Source organism: Aulostomus chinensis, chromosome 11, assembly GCF_037954235.1.
Source record: "Aulostomus chinensis isolate RoL2024-O1b breed Wild chromosome 11, RoL_Achi_v1.0, whole genome shotgun sequence".
Lineage (NCBI taxonomy): Eukaryota > Metazoa > Chordata > Actinopteri > Syngnathiformes > Aulostomidae > Aulostomus > Aulostomus chinensis.
In genome coordinates, this window is record NC_141330.1 from 11,032,472 (window position 1) to 11,054,718 (window position 22,247).

At 41.5% G+C, this 22,247-nt stretch overlaps 1 protein-coding gene across 3 annotated transcripts; it reads right to left on the minus strand.

Moving 5' to 3' along the window:
- Positions 1-1,882: 1,882 nt before the first annotated feature.
- Positions 1,883-20,121, minus strand: adar (adenosine deaminase RNA specific). 3 transcript variants are annotated; one of them, XM_086218409.1, is made up of 16 exons: positions 19,996-20,121; positions 11,146-12,878; positions 10,505-10,812; positions 10,113-10,308; positions 9,618-9,820; positions 8,712-8,847; positions 8,357-8,589; positions 7,853-8,009; positions 7,503-7,671; positions 7,243-7,336; positions 7,035-7,151; positions 6,738-6,865; positions 6,461-6,643; positions 5,780-5,892; positions 5,528-5,655; positions 1,883-4,716 (listed from the first exon to the last, which is right to left on the minus strand). In XM_086218409.1, exons 2-16 carry the CDS (start codon positions 12,739-12,741, stop codon positions 4,392-4,394), a joined length of 4,086 nt encoding a protein of 1,361 aa, XP_086074535.1. In that variant the 5' UTR covers positions 12,742-12,878; positions 19,996-20,121; the 3' UTR covers positions 1,883-4,391. The 3 variants fall into 3 exon arrangements, with proteins under 3 accessions (XP_086074535.1, XP_086074533.1, XP_086074534.1); XM_086218407.1 differs by having other exon boundaries at positions 8,357-8,634; XM_086218408.1 differs by lacking the exon at positions 19,996-20,121 and adding an exon at positions 17,118-17,530 and having other exon boundaries at positions 8,357-8,634.
- Positions 20,122-22,247: the final 2,126 nt, after the last annotated feature.

Below are 22,247 nucleotides of genomic sequence, written 5' to 3' on the forward strand. Positions count from 1 at the left end.
CGTCACACTGAGCAACGACTCCAAATGGCTTGTTCAGTTGTTTCATTCCATTAAGACCTCTGCGAAACACTGCGGAGTGTCAGTTTCATTATCCAGCACCGTGATGTTACAGCGCCTTAACAGTATTTCCGCCCGGTACACAAAAAACTCACCAATGACACCACCTTTAGTTTTGTTTTGACTCTTGTGCGCACACATATTACTTCCAAAAAAAAACCTCAAACCTCAATGAAAGCGGGATAAAAGGCTTTTTAGCCTATATGCATACAAGAGTGCACTTTTGTTGAATCTATTCAGGACAGACAGTGAGGACACTCCAACGTTCAAAATTAGAAGGTGATGTGAAAGCGTCCTTTCCAAAACTCACAAATTGTTGAACAGCTCCCAGACGGACAGATGAAGAGCAAGTGGGAGAGTCCTGGAGTGACCTTAGATACAGATGTTTGGGGTTTCAATTAGGAAACATTAGGAAAGAATGTACATGAAGAGATTGCAAGAGTACAGATTTGTAGACACGAGTTCAAAAAGTTTAGTGGGCCAAAAAAAAAAAAAAAAAAAAAAAGGCTCAAGAATAGAAATGAGTCTCAGCTTAGATGTAAATGACTGATTCCACAGTCGTGACGCAGCAACTCCTTAAAGTTTCAGTCGTGACTGTGGGACATACTGGAGGAGAGAGTCGAACTAAGAGCCCGGAGAGCTGGGAGTTCTCAGTGAAAAACAAGCTGATTAACTATAAAGTAAAACTGAATAAATGAGAGAATGAGTAGAACAAACCTCTTCGAATGGGACTTGCACAGAGTCCAGTCCAAGGCGATTTATCGAGCAGCCATCAGCGGCGGAGGTCTTCTCTTGCTGTGACGGGAGAAGACCATTAACCTTGCTGAGCGCTGTAATGAGGAACAATCTGAGTGGCCAAAGGTTGAATTAATCAACAAAATTTCACTCTGGTCAAGATTTGACTGCCTGTCAACAGATTTATCTTGTTACTTCATTAACCTGCAGCTCACCTCTGTTGTTTGCTTCATTTGTGAAGTGTTTTTCCATCTTGTTTTGTTGATGTAATAATTCCTTCCTTAGATAACCAGTTACTATCAATGATTTATTGATCATGTGATTTTTTTAGCATGAGCTCTTTGGGTTCTACGTGACATGCGTGTTTACAGGTTTTAAATAGAGACTAAAGATTAGAAAAAGGTTAAATCAAGATATGAAAAATATTCTTTTCAGTCTAAACATAAAATCTAATTTGGACCAAACAATCCTGTGCTACAATCAATTTACCAATGGCTGTGTGGTTAATTTGAGGCACCATTATTTCATGCTGATATATGGGTGGGATAAACATTAGCACTGCATTGGTTTTGATGAAAACCCACCAGCAGATTTCCTTTTGCATGCATCAGGAATATCAGGTCACCCGGGCCTGATTTCATGCCGTCTCCCCCACAAAGGCACAGCCCTTGGCTGGAAACTGTGAACACATTTCCATCTGCTGATCCTGCAGAGCATTGCAACTGGCTCTGCAGCTGAACGCCACCCTGAGGGAAGGAACCTCAGCATGAAAAATTTGCTATCTCAGGCTCACTTAAACTTTCAGAACAATCTTTCCAGTCATTGTTCTTGCACAAGTGTGATCTGCAGTTTTATCATGAATAAAGAATCAGACGCTTGGATGCTGCTGCACAAATGAGATCCCAAAAACAGCCCAGACACAATATCCATGATCCTTAAAGACATTTCAGAGTCGGTTCTATTCTCTCGCTCTCTCTCTCTCTCACACACACACACACCCTCCAGGTAAAGGAAGCCCTCTGGAATGGAGAAGCAGGTGATGAATGAATATTGTATAAAAGATGAGAATAAACAAATACACACTCTACTGAAACAATTCTACAGATTTTAATCTTTTTTTTTTTCCTTTTCGAACTTCAGTGGTAGAAAACAAAGGAACATATTCACTTGCAGTTTAATTAAAACATCTGGGAAATAATAGTAAAGCCATTCTAGATGATTTACAAAATATATACATTAAACCTACACATATACACACAGACACACATACAGCATGTGTTTATATTATACATATATATATATATATATATATATATATAAAAATATATATTATATATACATACATATATATATATACACACACACACACACACACACACGCGCATAAAAGAGGGGTCCAAATATCTGAGTCCACTGCTGATATACTTTAAAATGAAAGAATAAAAGTTATTTAAAATATTCATGCACATTTCAAAATTGAAAATCTACATGATGAATGCTTTGTCAAATTATAGGTGTAATTCACTTCGATTGAAACAAAACTTCTGTTCACAGATACAGTTCATCTGATTAAAAGTGAGTTAATCAATGGAGGCCAGGGAAAAAAGGAGCTCCGCAGAATGTGAGGGAGGTTTGTGCAATTAAAACTAAAACCTACAGTCAAGAAAGATGTTCAATATTGTCAGCTGTGTTGGTATTTTTCCTTTTTTTTCCCAAAGGCAATGGCTTTTGCAGTGTTTATGCCCTTGAGAACAGTTTTAATGTGCAGTCGTGAGAGAACAGGACTATAGGAAAATAAAACCTTTCAGAGAGGTAAGTGTGACTGATCTTCTTCCTGGATCTCGGCTCAGATGTTTTGCACCCCCCTGTACGTCTGTGTGTTAATGTATTTGTATATACTTAATGCATAGATTACATCATCCAAATGAAAAAAGAAAAGAAAAAAAAGAATCACACTACACAATCTCAGACCCCCCCCAAAAAAAACAACAAAAAAAAAAACCACTGACCAGCCCTCAATACCTGGCCATGCAACACAACCCTGAAGCCTTTCCACCACAAATGTGGCGATAAGATCACATATAAAATGATACGCAGGCAGGACAGTTGAGGCTCTCGTGGACTGTGGAGCATGGCCAAGTACCGGCAACCTCAGCGTCAGAGGCGAAGAAATAAATAACACGCAGGGACAGTAATGTTGTACTCCTTGGAGGTTGTGACATCAGTGAATTCTTTAAAACAAAAGAGGAGAAATTATGGGACTGATCAAAGAGGTGCACAGACCTATGTTGTGCTAATGGTAACCATGGCAACCACATGTAGATGGATGGATAACTGGGGGAGCACAGTAGGTTTTGAATGTTACATAGCTGATTTAAATCGGAAAGGGGGGGGGAGAGAGAGAGAGAGAGAGAGAGAGAGAGAGAGAGAGAGAGAGAGAGAGAGAGAGAGATCTCTATCTCTGACATCTTAAACGATGAATGTTTGTTTTGTGGATGTTATGCACATTGCAAGCTTCTTATATACACTGTAAGCTACACTGTACCAAGCAAAGACTCACACCAAGGTTTACTAATGGCATCTAACAAAAGTAGTGAGTGGAATTGTCAAAAAATAAAGATGCTGCTTGGTGTCCCATTATTTCTGCCCAGTGTTCCAAAATCAGCTGCTTGTATTACTGGACTGTAGAATAAAGGAAACTGAAAAAAAAATAATTGGCAGATCTTCTAAAAATGAACAAACACTGCAGCAATAGCAGCTCATATTAGCTTGAATGCAAATTAATGGGACTTGCTGTCATGAGACCATCGTGGTCTACAATACAACCCAAACAAGTAAAAAAAACAAAAAAAACCCAGCAAGAAATATCTTACATACATATAAGTGGAATTTGTTAGACCAGGGTGCAGACTCGCCAAGGTGAGCTCAGCCAAACTTGAGGTAAAAAAAAAAAAGGGGGGGGGGGGGAGAGAAGAGACGCCTTTTGCCGTGTTAAATGTTTGTGCCTTAAAGTTGATCCGAAGGTTCCTCCTTGGCAGATGCTACACTCCTCTGCAAAATTTGAAGAAATTCAGCCTCAGTTTTTGTGTAATCCTGCCATAAGACAGACAAACGCCACTGAAACATTACCTCCCTAGCAGAGGTCATAATGACAGAATATACCAAACACTACCACTGAAAAGCATTTAATTTGAAACCAATCAGAAGCTATAAAATATAGTCTGACAATCATTGTCTTCCAAGCTGACAAAACCGAGCTCTGGGCAGCGTTTGTGGTGATTTACGGACTTCAAACTAATTTGTTTTCATGTACTGCAGCCCTGAAATTCTGCCTCGCTCCCTTTCTACATTCAACCCAACTCACCCTTCAGGCTCATCTTTGCTATCCTCTCCCTCCTCTCACTATTGCTCTTTATATCTCTGATACTTTTAAAAATAATAAAATCAGGATGAAGTTACAGTTGTGGCCACTGCTTAAGCATTTATTTGTTTGATTGTCCATTTTACCCATCACATCCTCCCTTTTAATCTGCCTTGTGCTTGCTCCCCACATGCGTACTGGATTGACTACACGACCATGTACGTCACCATGTATCGCCCTATGCCTCCTCTTGCTTGTACTCCAGTGTGCTTCCATTTCGACTGCCGCCGAGTCCCACCGGGACACCAAATCCAGTGTTCCCTTTACCCTCTCCTGATTCAAAGTTCTTCTCTTCCAGTGGTTTGCCGATCCAGGCTCCATAACCGTGGACACTGAGAGCTTGGAAGAACTGTTGCTTTGCAAACTGGAAGGATGTGGCAGATAATTTGGCCTGAGCATAGGAGGGCAGGGAGAGGAGGTCAGTGCGTTCACACCGCTGGCATAAGGAGCGGAACAGACAGAACAGGTTGGACTTGGACACGCGGGACACTGCCAGTTTGTTCCTGGAGGAAAGACATTTGGAGCACATTTTAGTTGACATGATAAATAATACAAAACATCCTCCTCCTATGTTGCCATGGTACCTGGCAATTGGATAAACCAGTTAGAATTTTCATTTCTGCTGGGGCAAAGGATTAACCTGCCATCTACTCTAAAATATACAAACACTACTCCGTCGAGCTCATGTCACTGAGGTTAGCGTAAAGTAATCCAGACCACACCCCTCCACCAAGGTTTACCAAGATCGGCTGGGCGGTTTTGCACAATCTTCTGGTGGAAGTAACAAACAGTCAGTACAGGTACCGGATGTAAAAGAAGCAACATCTAATAAGTCAAATTATAACTGGACTCAAATACATGTAAAAACACTGAAATGATATACACATTTAAAGTGGGAATAACACACCTAGAGTGCGGTGAGGAATCAATCCTTTGGCATGTATGTGCTTCAGTCAGCTCAAACCTGGCCCAGTGTTCTGTGCATGTGCTAACAGCGAACAGTCAGGGGAAGGTGTCATCATGGTGGGTCATCATGGTGGGTCATCATGGTACAACACACACTTAGTTTTGGACAGAGGAGGAGCCAAACCTTATGCTGTCAGCTTACAGTTATCTTTTACTTTTTCTGCAGAAATGTTTGACTTCAAGTCTGCAGCTTTGTATGCAAACTGAAACAAGTGGTCCTGCTTCTTCATATAAGCAAGTGTGTCATATTGCCAGTGTTTAAATAATTCTTCTCTGTTAATGACAACTGGGCTGTAACTGTGCATGTTAACATGCACGGGAGCGGCTCGATTCTGTTTAGTTACATACCCATCAAGTTTGCCTTTGGTCCCATCCAGCACCTCCACACTGTGCTGGTCTGGAAAGCTCCAGTTCACACTGGACTCCTTGGTCTTTCCCGTGTGGCGTGTAGAGTCATACACACTCACTCTGCCCACCTATGGCCCAGCCAGGTGGTATGGGGGAGGGGGGTGGGGGGGAAGCAAGCATATTGAGTTGGGTATGATGTAATGTGGATCAGCAATTCCAAACATAGCACGTGAAATGAGTTGTGTAATGTACCTCAGGGTGGTTTAGCATGAAGGGAGGAGGGAGACTCTTGGCGAATGCTTCACCATCTCTGGCCAGCCTGCAGCACACCGCTCGAGTCAGGTGACCGTGGCTGTACAGATAGCCTGACACATCACAACAGAAGACAGGTTGTGAGGCAGACAGACATTTGAGACTATGAGCAATGTAAAAGAGGAAAACAATCACACTTCATTGACAAGTTAACTTTCCCAAATATCTGTTACAGCAGCTGTTGTTCAACAGAGTGACAATTTCAGAGCATATATTTCTCAAATGTCGAGCTGTGTCTTGTTGAAATATGAAACAAATCCATCAAGGCGCTTAAGATGATATTTAAGATGTATACAAATCGATGATCCAACATGGCTGCCACAGGAAGTTGATAGAGCAACCAAAAACAATCCAGTTTAGACTAAACTGGAAGTGTTGTAAATTTCATAGGCTTACAGTTCTGAAGTTGCAGTGTGGAAACAAAAGTAATGTCAGGATTTATCGGTGGAAGTGCAATAAACCTGATAAATATTTGGTGCGACTGCCCTTTGCCTGGTTGTTTCAAACACCATTAGGGCTCTGAGGGAGTCAGGAGTCTCCCCTCTGAGGAACATTTTTTAGTATTTTAGTGTTCAAATATTTGCACAGTTCCTCATGACTCAGTGCAGCATTCTGATTTACCCAGTGTGATGGACTTCAGGTAGATGGGATGCAGGAAATGAGAGAGCAGTGCCCCCTGCAGGCCCAACACATTCCAACGTAAGATCTTATCACTGCAGCTCATAGTTCGAAGCCTCTCGCCATGCTGGATGCCATCCCAGGTGGGCACAATGGCACTAGACTCCACAGGGATTGTACCCTCACCTGAGATAATGACAAACACACAAACACAGCTCAAAGACCAGGAGGAGGAATCATTCACACTGAGGTATGATATTGATGAAGTCTTGTGTCTGACCGTTCTCCACTTTTGTTCGGAGCTTGCCCTGCTTGCCATTTTCAAAAAGAGGCTGGTGGCCCTCCACTTCATCTCCCGTCTCACTGCAGGATTTATCAAACAGAGCACCATCCCCACAGGGCGCCGTGCTTTGTAATAGACAAAAAAAGAAGACGAGTAAGGTATTGACATGACACACATCAAAGAGGAGGCACTATTGATGTAAATATTGATTGAGCTGACTGATGGACCGAGTTGAAACAGAGGCGAGTACGAGGAGAGGAGAACAAGGAGAGAGAAAACATCTGAAACTCCCACCTAATGTAGAGGTGAAAGGTGATGTCAGACTTGATCCGGAGTTTATTTTTCTCCGCTGGCTCAAATATACTTTCATCTGTGCCATCAAAGTGTTTGTGCAACTCATTGTAAAGAAACCTGAGAGGAAAGAAGACAGTGAGTTGAAGTCATGTCCACAGGCTATATTTAGGACTTGGGGAAAAACATTGATAAAAAGATCAATATCTACCGAACAAATCCCCTTCTGGAGATTATTTCAGCATGGCAATCATTAACAGTCTCCCCTTTCAGGCTCAGCTCCTCCCCTTTAACGCAGCGATTTCCTGCCAGGAAAAAACATGTCAGCAAAAAAAAAAAATAAAAAAAATGCAGCTGCTCTTTTTGTTTTTTAACTCCCATTTTGCTTTCTGACATGGCTCAGATATAAATGACTTGAGTGCTTACTACTCCCTGTTATCACAATAGGTGAGCTAAGGGTCATAGATGTACCAGTTCCAAGGCTGACAACAGTTCCCAGGCCCTCCCCCCTCCTCATGACGATGGTGGCCAGAATCTTGCGACCCAGAAGGCTGTGCTGGATACGTGTGGTGAGGGAGTTGAACCGCTGGTGACTCAACATTGCTATTTGGTCATGCAAAGTGCTGCCGCTGACTGGAAGCTAGAGAGGGACGTATACAGGACAGGACAGGTAATCAAGTTAGGTTGAGTCTCATTCTATGCCAAAAGTATTTATCTCAGTTGTGTACTGGCCTTTATTACTGTAGGTTGTTCTAATGTTGGTGCATACTAAGAATACGTGACAGAAAAGCAATGAAATGAAAACAGTAAGATGTCAGTACCTCAGCTGGGATAAGCTCCCCAGTGCGGGCTGCTCTCTCAGCCTCTCCAATCAGAACTCGAAGAGCAGCATCTGCTGCCTCTTGTTTTCCCTGCTTCTTGTTGGAAGCGCAAACTGGAGGAAACCAGCGTCCACCCAGCTTGGCCTGGTAGGTGAACCTGAGTTGGAGGGACAAAGACAAAGGCAATCAAAACAAGATTTTCCAACACAAATACAGGGGATTTTCAGTGTTTTGATTTGTGAAAAACAGATAAAAAAAAACAAACATGCCAGCTTGCTTTACATTCACTATTTTGTTAAATCAGAAAATCCCTTTAGTATAAAACTTTCTGGTCTTATGCAGCACCCTATTGACCTTAAGTGTAAAATATGAAGGAACAAAGTCAATTCTGAAACCAGAAAGAAAGATATTTCTAGAAACATGCATACTTCAACAGTGTAATGCAATCAAGTGTGCAGCTGTTAAGTGAATGGATCTGTGTGAGCCTGGGCAGCTCAAACATACTTGGGCTCATGTGGTGGCCCAGACTGGCCCACCAGACGGATCTCAGCAGCAAAGCCTCGGGCTCTGGCATACTCCAGTAGGCCTGACACTGCATTGTTGTTCAGGTGGTTGATAAGATCCCCAACCCCTGCCTCATGTGCTGCTCTTAGCTCATCCGCTGTCAGAGGAGGCAAAGAGGGGCAAGTTGTCCCAGAACCATCACTATCGCTAGAGGATCCCAGGGGCAACTGGGGCTGGAGAACGAGATGGGGGTGGATTGAGAAAATGAGATGTAGACTCTAGTGAGCAAAGAGAGAAGAAAACACGTTGTTTTTTCCTCAGAAATAAACACCAAGGGTTATTCTACAATTCTCACCTTGTTGAGCTGCAGTCTCCCATCAGCCATTAATTCTTTGACGGCCTCCTCGGCTGCCAGCTGGCGCGCTGCCTTTTTGCTTGGGGCTGAGGCCTCTGCAAACAAACTTTCCCCGACCTTCACCCGATACATGAACCTGAACACAAGACAGAGAAAGTTATAAGGACAGGAAAGAGTTCATGTTGTGTCTGTCTAGAGAACTTTATTTCATTCTCCAAGACTGTCGAGAAGGAAGGTATTTGGTTATTTCACCATCTAAGATGCTCAACAAAATTAGAAGATTGAAGGAACCTGCACTGCATCAAGAGCCATTCTTCATCTATAGCTGATAGAACCACATGGGCTCAAGATTACTTTGGCAAACTCTTGTCCAGGGCTGCAGTCTCCTGCTCAATTTATTGGTTATTATCCTCTCATTCAATCAAAATGTCAGTGGTTGAGTCATCGCCGTGGTAATTTCATAAGGAGAAAAGTTCTAGATCAACAGCTGTCCAGGACTAATCCATTATTTCTGGTGGGATTAGGGACAGATCAACACGGCTAAGCACTGAAGATTGATATACAAATCATTCTGTTTTAATGTTCATTTAACAAACCCACTGATTTGGGTTTGTGCATGCAGGTTTTCTATAAATGTGGAAAAACACCAGAATGCACTTCAGTTCCCAGCCAGCTGCCTGCCTCAAGGGATGGATTAAAAATGGAAAGTAGTAAAGAGTGAAAGGACAGTATTGTGTCTATCAGCTGACTTCAGTGCTGAGGCAAAACTGAACAGAAATAGCAGATTAACTGCTTCCCAAAGGAGAAAATCTCTGACTACTAAGAAATTTATTCTGAAAGCCACATGGAGTTGGAGAACACAGCATTCAAAAGGACAGATCCGGAGGGAAGTGAAGTAGTCAGCACCTAGGGTCATGTGGTGGACCAGCTTGGCCAGTGATGATGAATTCAATGGGGTTCCCGCTGCGCTGGCTGTATTCCATCAGGACAGACACAGGATTCTTTCCACCAGGTAGAGAGCGTGACAGTGGCTGGCGGGGTCCTTCCACCATCCCAATCTCTTCAGCACTACCAGTACCAAATATTCCTCCCATACCTTCAACTGGCCCCTGATATACAGCGGACAGAACAAAAATGACATGATTCAATTATTAAAAAGCAGCTGATTAGTTTCCTGTTTTACCAAGACTGCTAAGATAAAAACAATCACCTATTAGGCTTCCATAGCTAATGACAGTGGAGTCTACAAAGCCTACTTAAGTTCTGTGAGATGATGATGAAGATGAGCCTAATCAAACATTAAGAGCCTGACTTAAGTATAAAACATACTGTGATTAATCTTTATTTGAACCAAGAAATACTGAAACCAGCTTATTCTCACACACTGCAGCACAAACGTACACTGGTGTCTGGGAGCAGGTCCATCGCTTGGTCCATATTGCCAGTGTTCACTTCGTCCCCTGTGCTTGCACCTCCCTGCATCTCCTTGATGAGTATCCGCAGGGTGGCTGCAGCAGCGTCTTTTTTTGCGACCTTCTTACTGGAGGCTTCAGACACTGGAAACAGCCTTCCGTTGAGCATCACCTGCATACGGAATCTAGCAGGGGGTGGATGGCAGTATTATACAAAAGTGTCACTGTGATCCGTTTTGTGACAAGCAAAGCAATTTTCATTTCCTGATTGAGAACCAAAATATTTCTTCCCCGGAACAAACACATCACAGATGAATTTACGCCATTTTTTTGCACCAAACAAAATGTTTTCTGTATCTGATCTTTTGATTTAATACTAACCTTGGGTCATGGGAGGGTCCCGACTGGTCCAGCAGCTGGAACTCACAGTTCTGGCCCAGATACTGGGCATACTCCATGAGGCCACTCACAGGGTTCTTCAGCCTCACCTCCTGTAATTTGGCCCACAGGTTCTGGGGAGGTGGGGCAGCCAGTGACACAGCAACAGTTCCCATTGTGTCGGTCTTGTCAACAACCACTCTCGTAGCATCAGTCTCTCTGCGAATGGCATTTAGGAATTCTGGGATATCATCAGTGGCCCACTGTCCTTCACTGGTTTCTTCCTCTTTCTTTAAGGTAATAGGGAGAGGCTGGACAGCAGATGGACAGGCAGAAGTTTTAATAAAAGTAAGGTAACAGTTCAAGTCAAGTAACCTTTGTAGAGTATTAATAGAGAAAACACAGTTCAAGTCTTATTCTTTTACTAAACAGAATATTGCCACATTTAGGAGAATCAAATTATTTTCCTTCTGGTATCGAGACATTAATTGTGAAGATGTGAATATCAGGTGCATCTTGCTAGAGTGAAATTTTTTGTTGTGACCTTTAAGAATTTTATAAGCAAACTTATTTAATACAAGTGAAATGAGACCTTTCTTTCCTTATTTATCATTGACAAAGGGAAGCAAACAATTGATACTCACCCCTTCACTCTGACTTTGCATCCAACCTTCATCAAATGGAAGTGGCTCAAGGCCTGGTATTGATGGTAATGATACGTCTGGCACAAAGGTAGGCCCACCAGCCTTCTCATTTCCACTGGATTCGTCCATCCGACTCCCCTCAGCTGGGATGCTCTGTGTGGCTTTGAGGCTCCTCTCCATCCTCTCTCTGCGGTGGGCTGAGAGCTCCCATGTGGGAGGATTGACTTCACTGTTCTTAATGACTTCACCTTGCTTCTCCAGGGCATAGAGGGTGGGATTGACCTGCTTAGAACTCCTAAGACCCAAATTTTTAGCAATGACAAGAGAAGTTACCTCCCCTGAATCCAGGAGGTACCGCAGAACTAGCTCCTTCTGGTCCGTCATTGTGGAAAGCTTGAGTTCCTGATCAGAGGAGGTGATTGTGGAGGGATTTTGTTTCTTCTGGTCCTGATCTTTTGCTGGTATCTGAGATTCCTCAGAGACAGATGACTCTGAAGATGAGCAGTACGAAGATGTGGATTCTGTGTCCGAGTCCTCCTCTTTTACTTGTGTTCTGTATCCTACCGTTTCAAGCTCAATTTTGGGTTCAGGTTTTTTATAATGGTCTAAACTAGCAGACAGACAGTTATGATGTAGCTGACCTCCAAGATATTCCTGATAGAGAGTCCACTCAGGAGGGTGAAGTCCTTGCTTGGAGGCTTTTTGTGAGCGCTCCAAAGAGTAGAGAGCTTGGTTGACGATCTTTTTAGGTAGACGCAGCTTTTTGGCCAACAATTTTGCAGAGATACTCTCACTTGGTTTCAATGCAGCCAAAGCCCTATGTACCTGGTCCTGGATATCAGGATTAAAAGTGATATTTACTTTACAGCATTTGAAATGAGTCCCACTGCTAGGCCCAGAATGTATGTCAAACCTGCCTGCTCCACTGTTAGGCCCAACTCGGCAGGACAAGCTCTGAAAACTATTACACAGAGTATCAGGTGGTGTGCTCCATTGTCTGTTGGAGTATTGGTTGTAGTACTTATTTTGTAAATGGTTTTGAGTTGAATGGCGAGGGACTGGGGGAACTTGTGGGGGTCTTGTGTGGGGTTGACATGAAAAACTTAGCTCCTGGTTGTAGTACCCTCTACCCCAATGGCCACTGTTAGGGTTTGGATATCTACTGTGGCCTGACTGGGGCTGATGAGAGGAACTAGATGAGCGCACCACTCCACCTCCTCTGGGACTGGCTCTGAACTGTGGAGCTTCAGAGATCTGTCCTCTAAGGAACTGTCCCTGTTGATACTGAAAGGAATTAGGAGCAGGACCGGGACCAGGACTCTGGTTATGTGAGCTGCTAGGGCCAGGAGAACTAGAGGGTACTTTACTGTGGCCTGGTATGGGTGGAGCAGAGGGAACGAGAGAGGGAGATGAGGGGTGTATGGGCACTACAGGACAGGCAGGGCTGTTGTAGTAACTGTGAAATGGTTGCTGTGGTCCAGTTCTAGGGAAGAATGAGGCTGGGCCAGGTCTGTAGTAATTCTCCTTGGCCTGGAAGTGGGATGGTGGATGTCTGTGGTAGTGTTCCTTGTAAGACCCTCCTCTACCTCTGCTCATAGCGCAGGGGTTGGGCGTGGAGGGGGCCGGGTTAGCTGGCTGTGCAGCTTTTATATAAATGCTTGAGTCCTGTCCTCTACCACCAGCAGCAGACCCTGACTAGAGGTCAAGGAAGGCCAGATACACGATGAGAGCACCTAGAATATAAACAAAGGATAATTAATGAGAATGTTCAAAAACTTGAAATAACTAATAAGATTAACTGAATTATTTAAGAAAGGATAAGCAGTACAGTGTGTAGGTGAAACTGGCATTCGAGCTAAAACACACAGTGAGGCTCTGCTGGCAGACCTCCAAAGTGTCCTTTGATAACTCAAGAGTATTAACAATACCAGCTTGGGGGACATTATCTTATATCACAGTTTCTTTAATATTCATTGATGTGTGGCCATCTGTTACAATGGAAACACTGTCTACCACATAAAGATTTTCTATTTTTGGAACTACGCATCCCGTTCTAACTCAAGACAGTGAACCAGACAGTAAAAAGCATGGTGTTGTATAATCAGTTCTAGTAATTGGCAATGTGGCTTTTAGTCTGTCAGTTAAACCAATGAAGAAGAGGAACAGTGTATCTAAGGCTTTAAGACTGAGCAAAACTTTCTTTGCAAAGAAGACAGCTTGCTTGTTCCCATTCTTTAAGAGGGAGGATGAAAAGTAACCTTCGCTGCTAAAGTGAGGACATTTGGAAAAACACAGCAAGAGAGCGTGTGTGTGTTGACAATAAGTTTGTAGAAGCAGCTCAACATGGGCAACGCCATCAACCCAGCAGCATTCTTAGTTGTCAAAGACATTAACACTTTAAAGGTGGAGTAAGCTCTCAGATTTCTATGTACTTTTTGTTATAAACCCTGAATTTGTCATGATGTCTTGATGGTATTCAATAAACAACGATTTTTTTTTTTTTTAAAGGAAGCATCAAAATCCCTGATGCATAAGGGATGCAGAGCCAAATTCACCTCGACCCAATAAAAAACCATTACCAGTTAGATTGGTTGGCCTGTTTAGCTGGCCATCAACAGCCGAAACCAGACTGCACCTGATTGGGCAGCTTAGCTGTCATTCAAAAGGCTGAGACCAGGAAGCTAAAGTGGGTATCAACGCCTTGTTGGGTCGGTGTTGGATGAGCAGCATCAAGGAGGACGGGCATGGATCCTGAAGAAAACACTTCAAAAAGAAAAAGGTCTTTTGTAGAACAAGCAATAGATAAGAGGGAGACGGATAAAAGGTTCGGTGCAATGCGAGTGATTCTTGAGGATTCATTTGCTCACTGGAGGAGTCTAAAAGAATCAAAAGGTTTAGCTATGGACGCACAAATAGCAGCCTCTCTTTGGACAGGTAAGAAACTTAAATGCTCACTTTGCTAGCTAGCTATAGAGACTATATTTTTGGTAATTTATTGTCAATGTAAGTTGTGAGCTAGAACAAAAGGGTATGTAACGTCACTGATCTATTTAGTGACAGTTCACAGGGGAGGGCAAGTGGGAGCGAGGAGGGGAGTTCATGATCAGAGTATGATTCAAAAAACTATTTAGACAGATTTATGCCATATTGTTTGCATATAGTGTTTCTTTTGTTAAATTAAAAACAAGAAAAGAAAACATAAAGAAAAGAAACAAAAACAAAAGCAGACAGCGTCTACCACTCCTTTAATTGTAGCACCGCCAATCTAAGTTAGCTAACCGCTACGCTTGCTCTGAGCTGCTGTGACCTGTTTTTGATAGCTTGGCTGTGCATGTTGGTGAATAAAGCTTCTAGTTTAAGTCAACACTCTGATGCTTAATGTTTTCTTCCTCATCTAGAGTACTGAAAGGTACTTTCAGAGACCGAAAAGAGCTCCTCCTGATGTTTCATCAATCCAGACTCTACCGCTAGAAAAAACAAATGATAGCAATGTTAATGTAAAAATGCAAATAGAGTCAATACAAATAAAAGGGATATTAGAGTGAATGCAAAGCCTGTGTATTCACCCCTGGGCCACCACCACCAAGTAAAATTTCATTCTGTGGGAAACATTGCACATGATTATATCTCTGCCAGCCCACGGAACTAGGGCTCCACAATCGATAAACATATTATTTAACTTGCAATATCTTCAGAATAAATTAATAGACCAGGAATTTTCACTAATACTTTAGGGCTGGAGTTAAATATTCCCCTGACTGAGAGATACAAAATCATGCTGAGAACCACCAAAATATAGCACAGTGCTAGCTAGTGGTAAAAATTTCATTTCAGCAATATAATTAATCTTGTTATCCCACAATCTTAGATGATTAACACCAACAATATTTTTGTTGATCAAGTACTAAATTGAAGATGAGCAAAAATGCACTCATTAATTTCTTCTACCATATCGCTTGCACTCTAGTGCATGATGTCTGCTTGTCAGCTGTATTAAGACGTAAAAAACTCTTTTCATCAGGATTTTGTAATCTTACAACGTTGTGTAAAGTGAACACAACAGCAGGTTTTCAACAAAGTGGGCTGTTGTCTATTTTTCATCTTACAATGGAAGGTGTGTGGGTGAAGTCTGTCTATTAAGTTTTACTCCAACAACACACTGCTCCTCGGAACAGGAACAAAAAGTAACATCCTAGCAAACTCCCACAACTGTGTGTGATCATAAATATTTGCATTTAACCTATTTGTTTGCTCTCTACTTGTGGCAAGATTAGTATATTAAGACTGTTTGCAAATGTGTTTCAAGGAAATAAAGTCAGAAAATGATCTTAGTTGGTTGAAAAGAGACATTGCTATCACAAATATATCATGATTATATAACAAAATTACTGATTTGCCTCAGAAGCATCATGCTTCTTTGCTTGTTGTTATTCAATTACCGGTAATTCACTCAAAACTGTGTTTCTGAACAGCATAATTTGTTGACCAATGGTAATCTCCATGTCCTACCATCACAAACAAGAGCAGCACTATGAAATACAATGTGACATAGAATCCTTTTCATCTTGTTTTCATAGTCACTGGAAGTCAAAAATGTAACTTAGATTCAATTAAATCAGAAATGCCCACCATACATCAGCATCATGATAAGTACGAAAACAGTGGTGCCCAACACTCTTCAGAGACATTGAGGGACTGTGGTGCTACTGAGATGTTCCCAGCCTAGAACTCATTTTTATTTACAGTGCAGGAACATACATATACTCCAGCAGAATGAAATCTTTTTGTTTGTTTTTTTTGGGGGGGGGGGGGGATTTCAGTGAAAATTAAACATAACATTAATTATAACATCACATAACATTATCTGTCAAATTCTCCCATTTTTGTGCATGTCACACCAACTAGGAAAATTATGGAACACTATTGGCAAGCATCAGCTCTGTTAATGTACACTGACATTGTCAACATTGTTGTGTATACCTCCAAGCAAGCCTACAAGGATACTCCAGGGTGACATACCGTCTCTCCCAGTCACCCTGAAATGTAATCCCTGGGTAAAAGGATGGTGATTAATAATTCAGGCCTTCTTGTGACTATTCTGTTTTATTTCTGGCCTTACAAATTATTACTGGATGTGGATGCATGGCAGAGGGGGAAAGTGAGACAGTGATGCAGACAAAAAGGACAGTTAGAAGGACAAAAGGGCCACCTGTCAGTGATAAGATGTGGAATCAAACCCATGGTTCCTGAGTTACCAAGGTTTTCTGATGTAAGATAATTTCTCCCTCCAAGCAACGCTACAAGGGTCAAGACAGAAATACACATTTAGAGGAAATGCAAAATCAAAATCACCAAGTCCAATAATCCCTATATAGTAGAGCACTGTTTCTGCCTCAAATGTCATATCTGACAACACTTTATAATGTCTGTATCAGAGAGACTGTCAACAAGGAGTCACCCAATACTGAGTCAGGTTTCATCACCTCTTGCTCAGTCAGCATCACTCATATGTCAGAGCAGGCCTGAGTGTTGCCACATTAACAGAGAACACCATGTGTTGGTCCATCATGGTAATAAGGGAAGACAGAGCCAGCAGCCCAGGGGCTGAACAGGACTGGAGCTGAATCATCTTGACCCTGATGAAAGGCAACAGTTGACAGCCAAAACAACAACTCTCGTGTTTTTCTGACCCTGCTTTCATTAAAACCATGCCTGTTTTGAAACAGGCAAGACAAACCATAAGAAAAGTGATGAATCAGCTGCTGTCATGCCAGTTCTGGAACACCTATCCACAAATTTATGTTATATGTGACCCCAAATTTGTCACTGTGAATTTTCTACTTGTCTCTCAACCAAGCCAAGATAAGTTTAAAAATGCACTACCAAAATATGGTGCAATACATATTTGACATGCTCATGCAAGACATTACAATCCATCTGTTGCTTACACAGGGGAGTATTGTACACCTCACCTAGTTTAAGGCGAGCAGCGGGGGAAAAAAAGAGGGAAGTTCTATTGTTGCTGCTCCTGGAGCGTCACTGATGAGACGATCATAAAAATGAAAAACAAGTTGCAAACGTAACGAAAGTCGCTGGGTTTATAACGTATGCGGACTAGTCGTTATAAAGCAGATCTAACTTAATAATAAGTGAGGAGGCTCCAAACGTCTATCCAAACCGCGCAGTTGTCGGAGAGGTGTCTTTCCCACAGCTTACACGATGCCAAACACTCGAGTCATGAAAGTTATCCCGCTTATAAATGCTGTACACGGCTCTGGAGGACACGTTGTTTATCAATTACACCGCGAAAAAGGAAAATTCCAATGTTTGGGTCCGGTAGGTTAGAAAGGAAAACGGCGGCCGTGGAACGTGGTGAGTTTCGATTTCATTTGTGAGGAAAAAAAAAGATAGGTTTCACATGTACGTCACGTGACCGGAAGACGCTACATTACACGAGGGTAGACTAGAAACAGGGATGGATAGGGTCTGTTAAAGAGAAGTATTTGGGGGGGAAAGTAAAGCTCTTATGTGGCTCTTCAGTAATATCCATGCTTCAAGAGGCCAACCTGCGGCCCAATTCAAACAACGTGCCTGTGTTTCTGTGGAGCAACAAGGACGCTGTATTCAGAACACCCAGGCATCACATGTCAAATCAATTTCTCACATTAAAAATAAAATGGGGAGGAGGAGGGGTTGGGTAGTAGTGTAATACATTTTGTAATTATCAAAATACAAATGGTACACTTAGCTCTTGTAACAAGATTGTTAAAGGATGAAAAATATTTAATATTTGTATAATGTCAAGGTCACGATCACGGGACAGGGGACAACACACATTTTAATGCCTAAAAATAACACAACAATCAATGTTCCCACATGGGACCTGTTGCTGGATTAACTTATTAAAATGTACACATTCTAAGTTAGCAAGCAGTGGTGTGTACGCTTTTAATGTTACATTTTATTAAATGACACTGAGTTGTCCTGATAGATTTATATTTGAATATAAATTATATTTAATTTATATTAGGTCTAAATTCTTGCTTGTGTTGTACGTCGCTTTGGACAAAAGCGTCTGCTAAATGAAATTGTAGAATTGTAGAATTGTATTTGGTGGTTGTGCCATGGGGTACTGTTTGGTAATAGATATATTTCTGTATTGGATGTATGTTTGTATTGTATGTGTGGTGTGGCGGCAGCATGGGTCTTGGCCCAAAACAAATTTCTCACTTCTGAGACAATAAAGTTAATCTTGAATCTTGAATATTTAATTATTGTTGTCAAGTGCAGCTGTTCCTGGCTACATGACCTTACATTGAGGAGTATGTCAACAGTACTAGTTAAAATATTGTGATGTTAAATACTGACTTGCCAATTTATTAGGCAGCTTACACTGAGAGAAAAAACTAAAAAGCAAAAGCCCTGTAACAAATTCTGCCTTTATGAGGTTCATGATATTTGCCCGATGTTTGTAAAAGCCAAATGACCCCTCATATATCAAAATTACGCCTCAGGCTCTTCTCATTTTTCTGTGTCTCCTCTGTGACCTGTAAATTAATCACAGAATTCTTTGAAGGGTGTTTTAATTCCTAAAAAGCATCTTGAGGAGGAAGGGGAGGCTTGGTAAGTGGGGATACATAGATGCGTCCTTTAAATGTTTTTTGATACCTGTGACATATTAAGAGATGGAACAGAAATGGAATATGTCTCTAAACAATACATGAGCCCAAAAGAATAGGTGCTACACTGTTAAAAAAACAACAACAACTTTAGTTTGTTCTCTATAGAATGTAGACAAATGCAACATATTTAAAAATAAAACACATATTTGGCTAGAGAATTAACACAAATGCCACTGTAACAGCAGCAAAGCAACAACAGGACAGACTAGACAGAAATGTAGAAACCATAGGCTCTGATGTAAAGCAGCTGCAGCCATAAATACAAAGTCACAAAGGAGTACTGAGCAGTGCGTACACAGTGTGGAGCGCCTGCCTGCACACACTGGGAGAGCATGCTGAAGCCAGTACATCATAGATTATAAATATACCCTGCATAAAAATAGGCATGGAATTACACATAGTTTTGTTAAAATAAACATACGGAATAAAGTTTAAAAAAAAAGAATTCTGGAGTCTAATAAATACAAAACAGCTGGGAATAACCAAATCAATACACAAAGGTCTCAGTTTCATTAAAGGTTTGGAAAAATTGAAGGTGATGACTGAGCTGTTAAGTGGTCGAGGATTGTATCCAAGCAAACCTCAGCCTCCAAACTTCATTTTCCTTCCTGGGTTAAAGTAAACCTAAATGTTAATAAGTCAACCTTACCTAATTTAAGTAATTTTAAATAAACTCGGAACACACCGGGGTTCATGTGCTTCCTGTTAACATGTGGTTTAAAGGGGGGACGCTTCCACAGGCAAAGTTAAGCACGGCTAACCTCAAAGTGAGACATAGCGATAGCTCATGACTCTTGCTTCAACAGACGTTAAAAGAACATAAGGAAGACCAACGTTACCTCTTCGACAACGAACGAACACACGTACAAGGCTAAATGCTACAATAACAACAGAGAAATAAGTACCAAGGCTCGCCCAAGTGCTGACGCCATGTTAAATGACAAAATGCGCCGCTAGCTGCTGACAACTGAACGTCGGTCCTCTCCCCGCTAGTTTTAGCTAGCCTGCTTGTTCCTCTCTGGCAACCGTACACCGCAACACCACTGCACCATTTCCAGCGACCTCCTGCAGCATAGATAATTCATTCTCTGCTCATGCAAACCCCGCACACAACCTCTATACACTACAACAAATGATATAAAGAAACGTCTTTGCTTTCAGGAATTACCTCAACTTGCTGCGTTTCGCCTACGCCGTCTCACGCTGTGTGGATTTTAAAGCAGTCATAGAAACAATCAAAGAACCGGAGCGGGAAGAAGTGACGTTTGTTTCTTGCGACCAGCAAAAGCAAACATCTACAGCGCATCTGGATGACGTCACTATAGTGGCAAGGTTCCCATATTTTTGTAGACGGAGGTGTACTCGTCATGGTTTTCTTCACTGTGTTCATAACTTGTTAAGACGTTTTGAGAAAGCTATTACACTTTCTATACACACCTTTCTTTCTGTTTTCTTTATTTTAAACAGACTAAAAAAAGGATAATATGAAATGAAATAAATGGATTAAAGAAGATCTCCCTATAAGGGGATGATGTAGCTTTTCCAGAAAGGAAAGAGAAAATTGCAGTTATTTAATTAATAATTTTTTATTATCAAAAGCTTCATATTATCAAAACTGCTTTATTGTTATCATGATCTCATTCAAAAAGGCTGTGCACTTGTTGTCATTTGCAAAGATATAACTAGAATTTGAGTGCTGGAATCTAGTGCAGTTTTGAGTAGTTATTTCTAACTTGAGTATCTTAACTGTATGCTACTCTTTGTTTCCATTCACTACATTTTTGAGTTAGTTTTTTTTTCTATATCTACTCAACTATTTGGCAGCTTGCGTTAGGAGTTACTACTAATAAAGCATGTTCACGAGATATATGAGTAAATCTGGTAAGATACAACACTGTTAAAAATAAAACAATAGATTCAATCTTTTTGGGCAACATCTTACTCGGCAAAGTGTCATTCGGGTCACAGATGTCTGACCTGTTGACAGTTGACAGGCCTAAACTTTCCACCTGACTTCAGTTCAAGAAAAGGTTTTTTTTATTGTATGTCTTTCTTCTTCCTCTCTCATCAATCATCTCAGATCGACCCAGTGTCAAACTGCGTGCAACAAATTTCAATTTGCTCCAACAGCTACAACACTGGTGCTTCGGTATTGATGATATATCGTAATTTCGCACGTATCGCTCCCTTAGGAACATTTGCTCACTTTGCTCTCAGCCAACACATCTTTGAGGGATGACAACACAATGATCTATTTTTTTAAATGACACAGTTACATCTAGGCTGCATGGTGGTGCAGTGGTTCGCACTGTTGCCTCTCAGTAGGAAGGTTTCAGGTTCGAGTCCTGACTTGGCCATGGGATCTTTCTGTGTGAGTCTCCATGTTCTCCCTGTTCCTGTGTGGGTTCTCTCTGGTACTCCAGCTTCCTCCCACAGTCCAAAGACATCAAGAGGGGATGAGGCTGATTGATACTCTAAATTGACTGTAGGTGTGACTGTGAGTGTGAATGGTTGTCTGTCTCTATGTGTTGGCCCTGTGATGGACTGGTGACCTGTCCAGGGTGAACCCCGCCTCTCACCTGTCGCTGCCCCCCCCCCCCCCCCCCCCCATGACCCTTAACAGGAATAAGCGGAAGACAATGGATGGACAGTTACATCTACTCAGTCCAGGAATAATCATTTTGCACTTCACTTGATTTACCCAATAGGTGTCAGTATTACTCTTTGATTGGGGTTGGTTGAACAGCAAAGCTGGTTTCAAATATACCTGGATGAAGCCAATAAGCACACAGAACTTTGTTGTTTTGGTGACGTTATCTTGATTGATTGGAATCTTAATTTCAAACAAGTGAAAAGTAACAGCAAACAACAACAACAACAAAAATATCACACCGAACAAAATTAAATAGCAATCTTGAATTATCAAAAACTGACTTTACCTCTCAAAAAAGGAGTATGAGGAAGTATAAATGTATTGAATCCTACCTCTTCTCCATTATTCATCAATTGCTATTCGACAATTAATTTCCTTATTTAAAAATCATAAGCTTGTTTTGAATGCATATATAAAAAAATGATATGCACACAAATAAATCAGTCCTTCTTCAATAAATCTTCCCCTGAGTAACCGTTAAGACCACTGGAATATTATTTCTGTAATGTTCCATGAGCTGGATAACTAACCATATTTAAAGGCCTGTCTTGAAAGTATTCCCCATTAAGAATATTATATGATAAATCAATGGTCAAAAGGTGAATGACGTAATCACGTGATGACCGTATCTGTAAATCCGGGACTAATGAGCAGAGAAGCATGAAGGGTGAGTTTTAGCTCTGGGACGTTGTGTGCCCATACGCTGCTCTCAGTTTCTGGTTAACACTTAGCATCTCCCTCTTGTTTCTCTGCATGTCTCACCCATT

Bases quoted from the DNA above. Each gene is read 5' to 3' on its own strand.
- adar (XM_086218407.1), bottom strand. From the start codon at position 12,741: ATGAGCAGAGGTAGAGGAGGGTCTTACAAGGAACACTACCACAGACAT. The intron at 10,813-11,145 runs GTGAGTATCAAT...TCTGCTGTCCAG, and splicing joins TGCAAAGTCAGAGTGAAGGG to CCTCTCCCTATTACCTTAAA. The intron at 8,635-8,711 runs GTGAGAATTGTA...TTTGCTCACTAG, and splicing joins GGAGACTGCAGCTCAACAAG to AGTCTACATCTCATTTTCTC.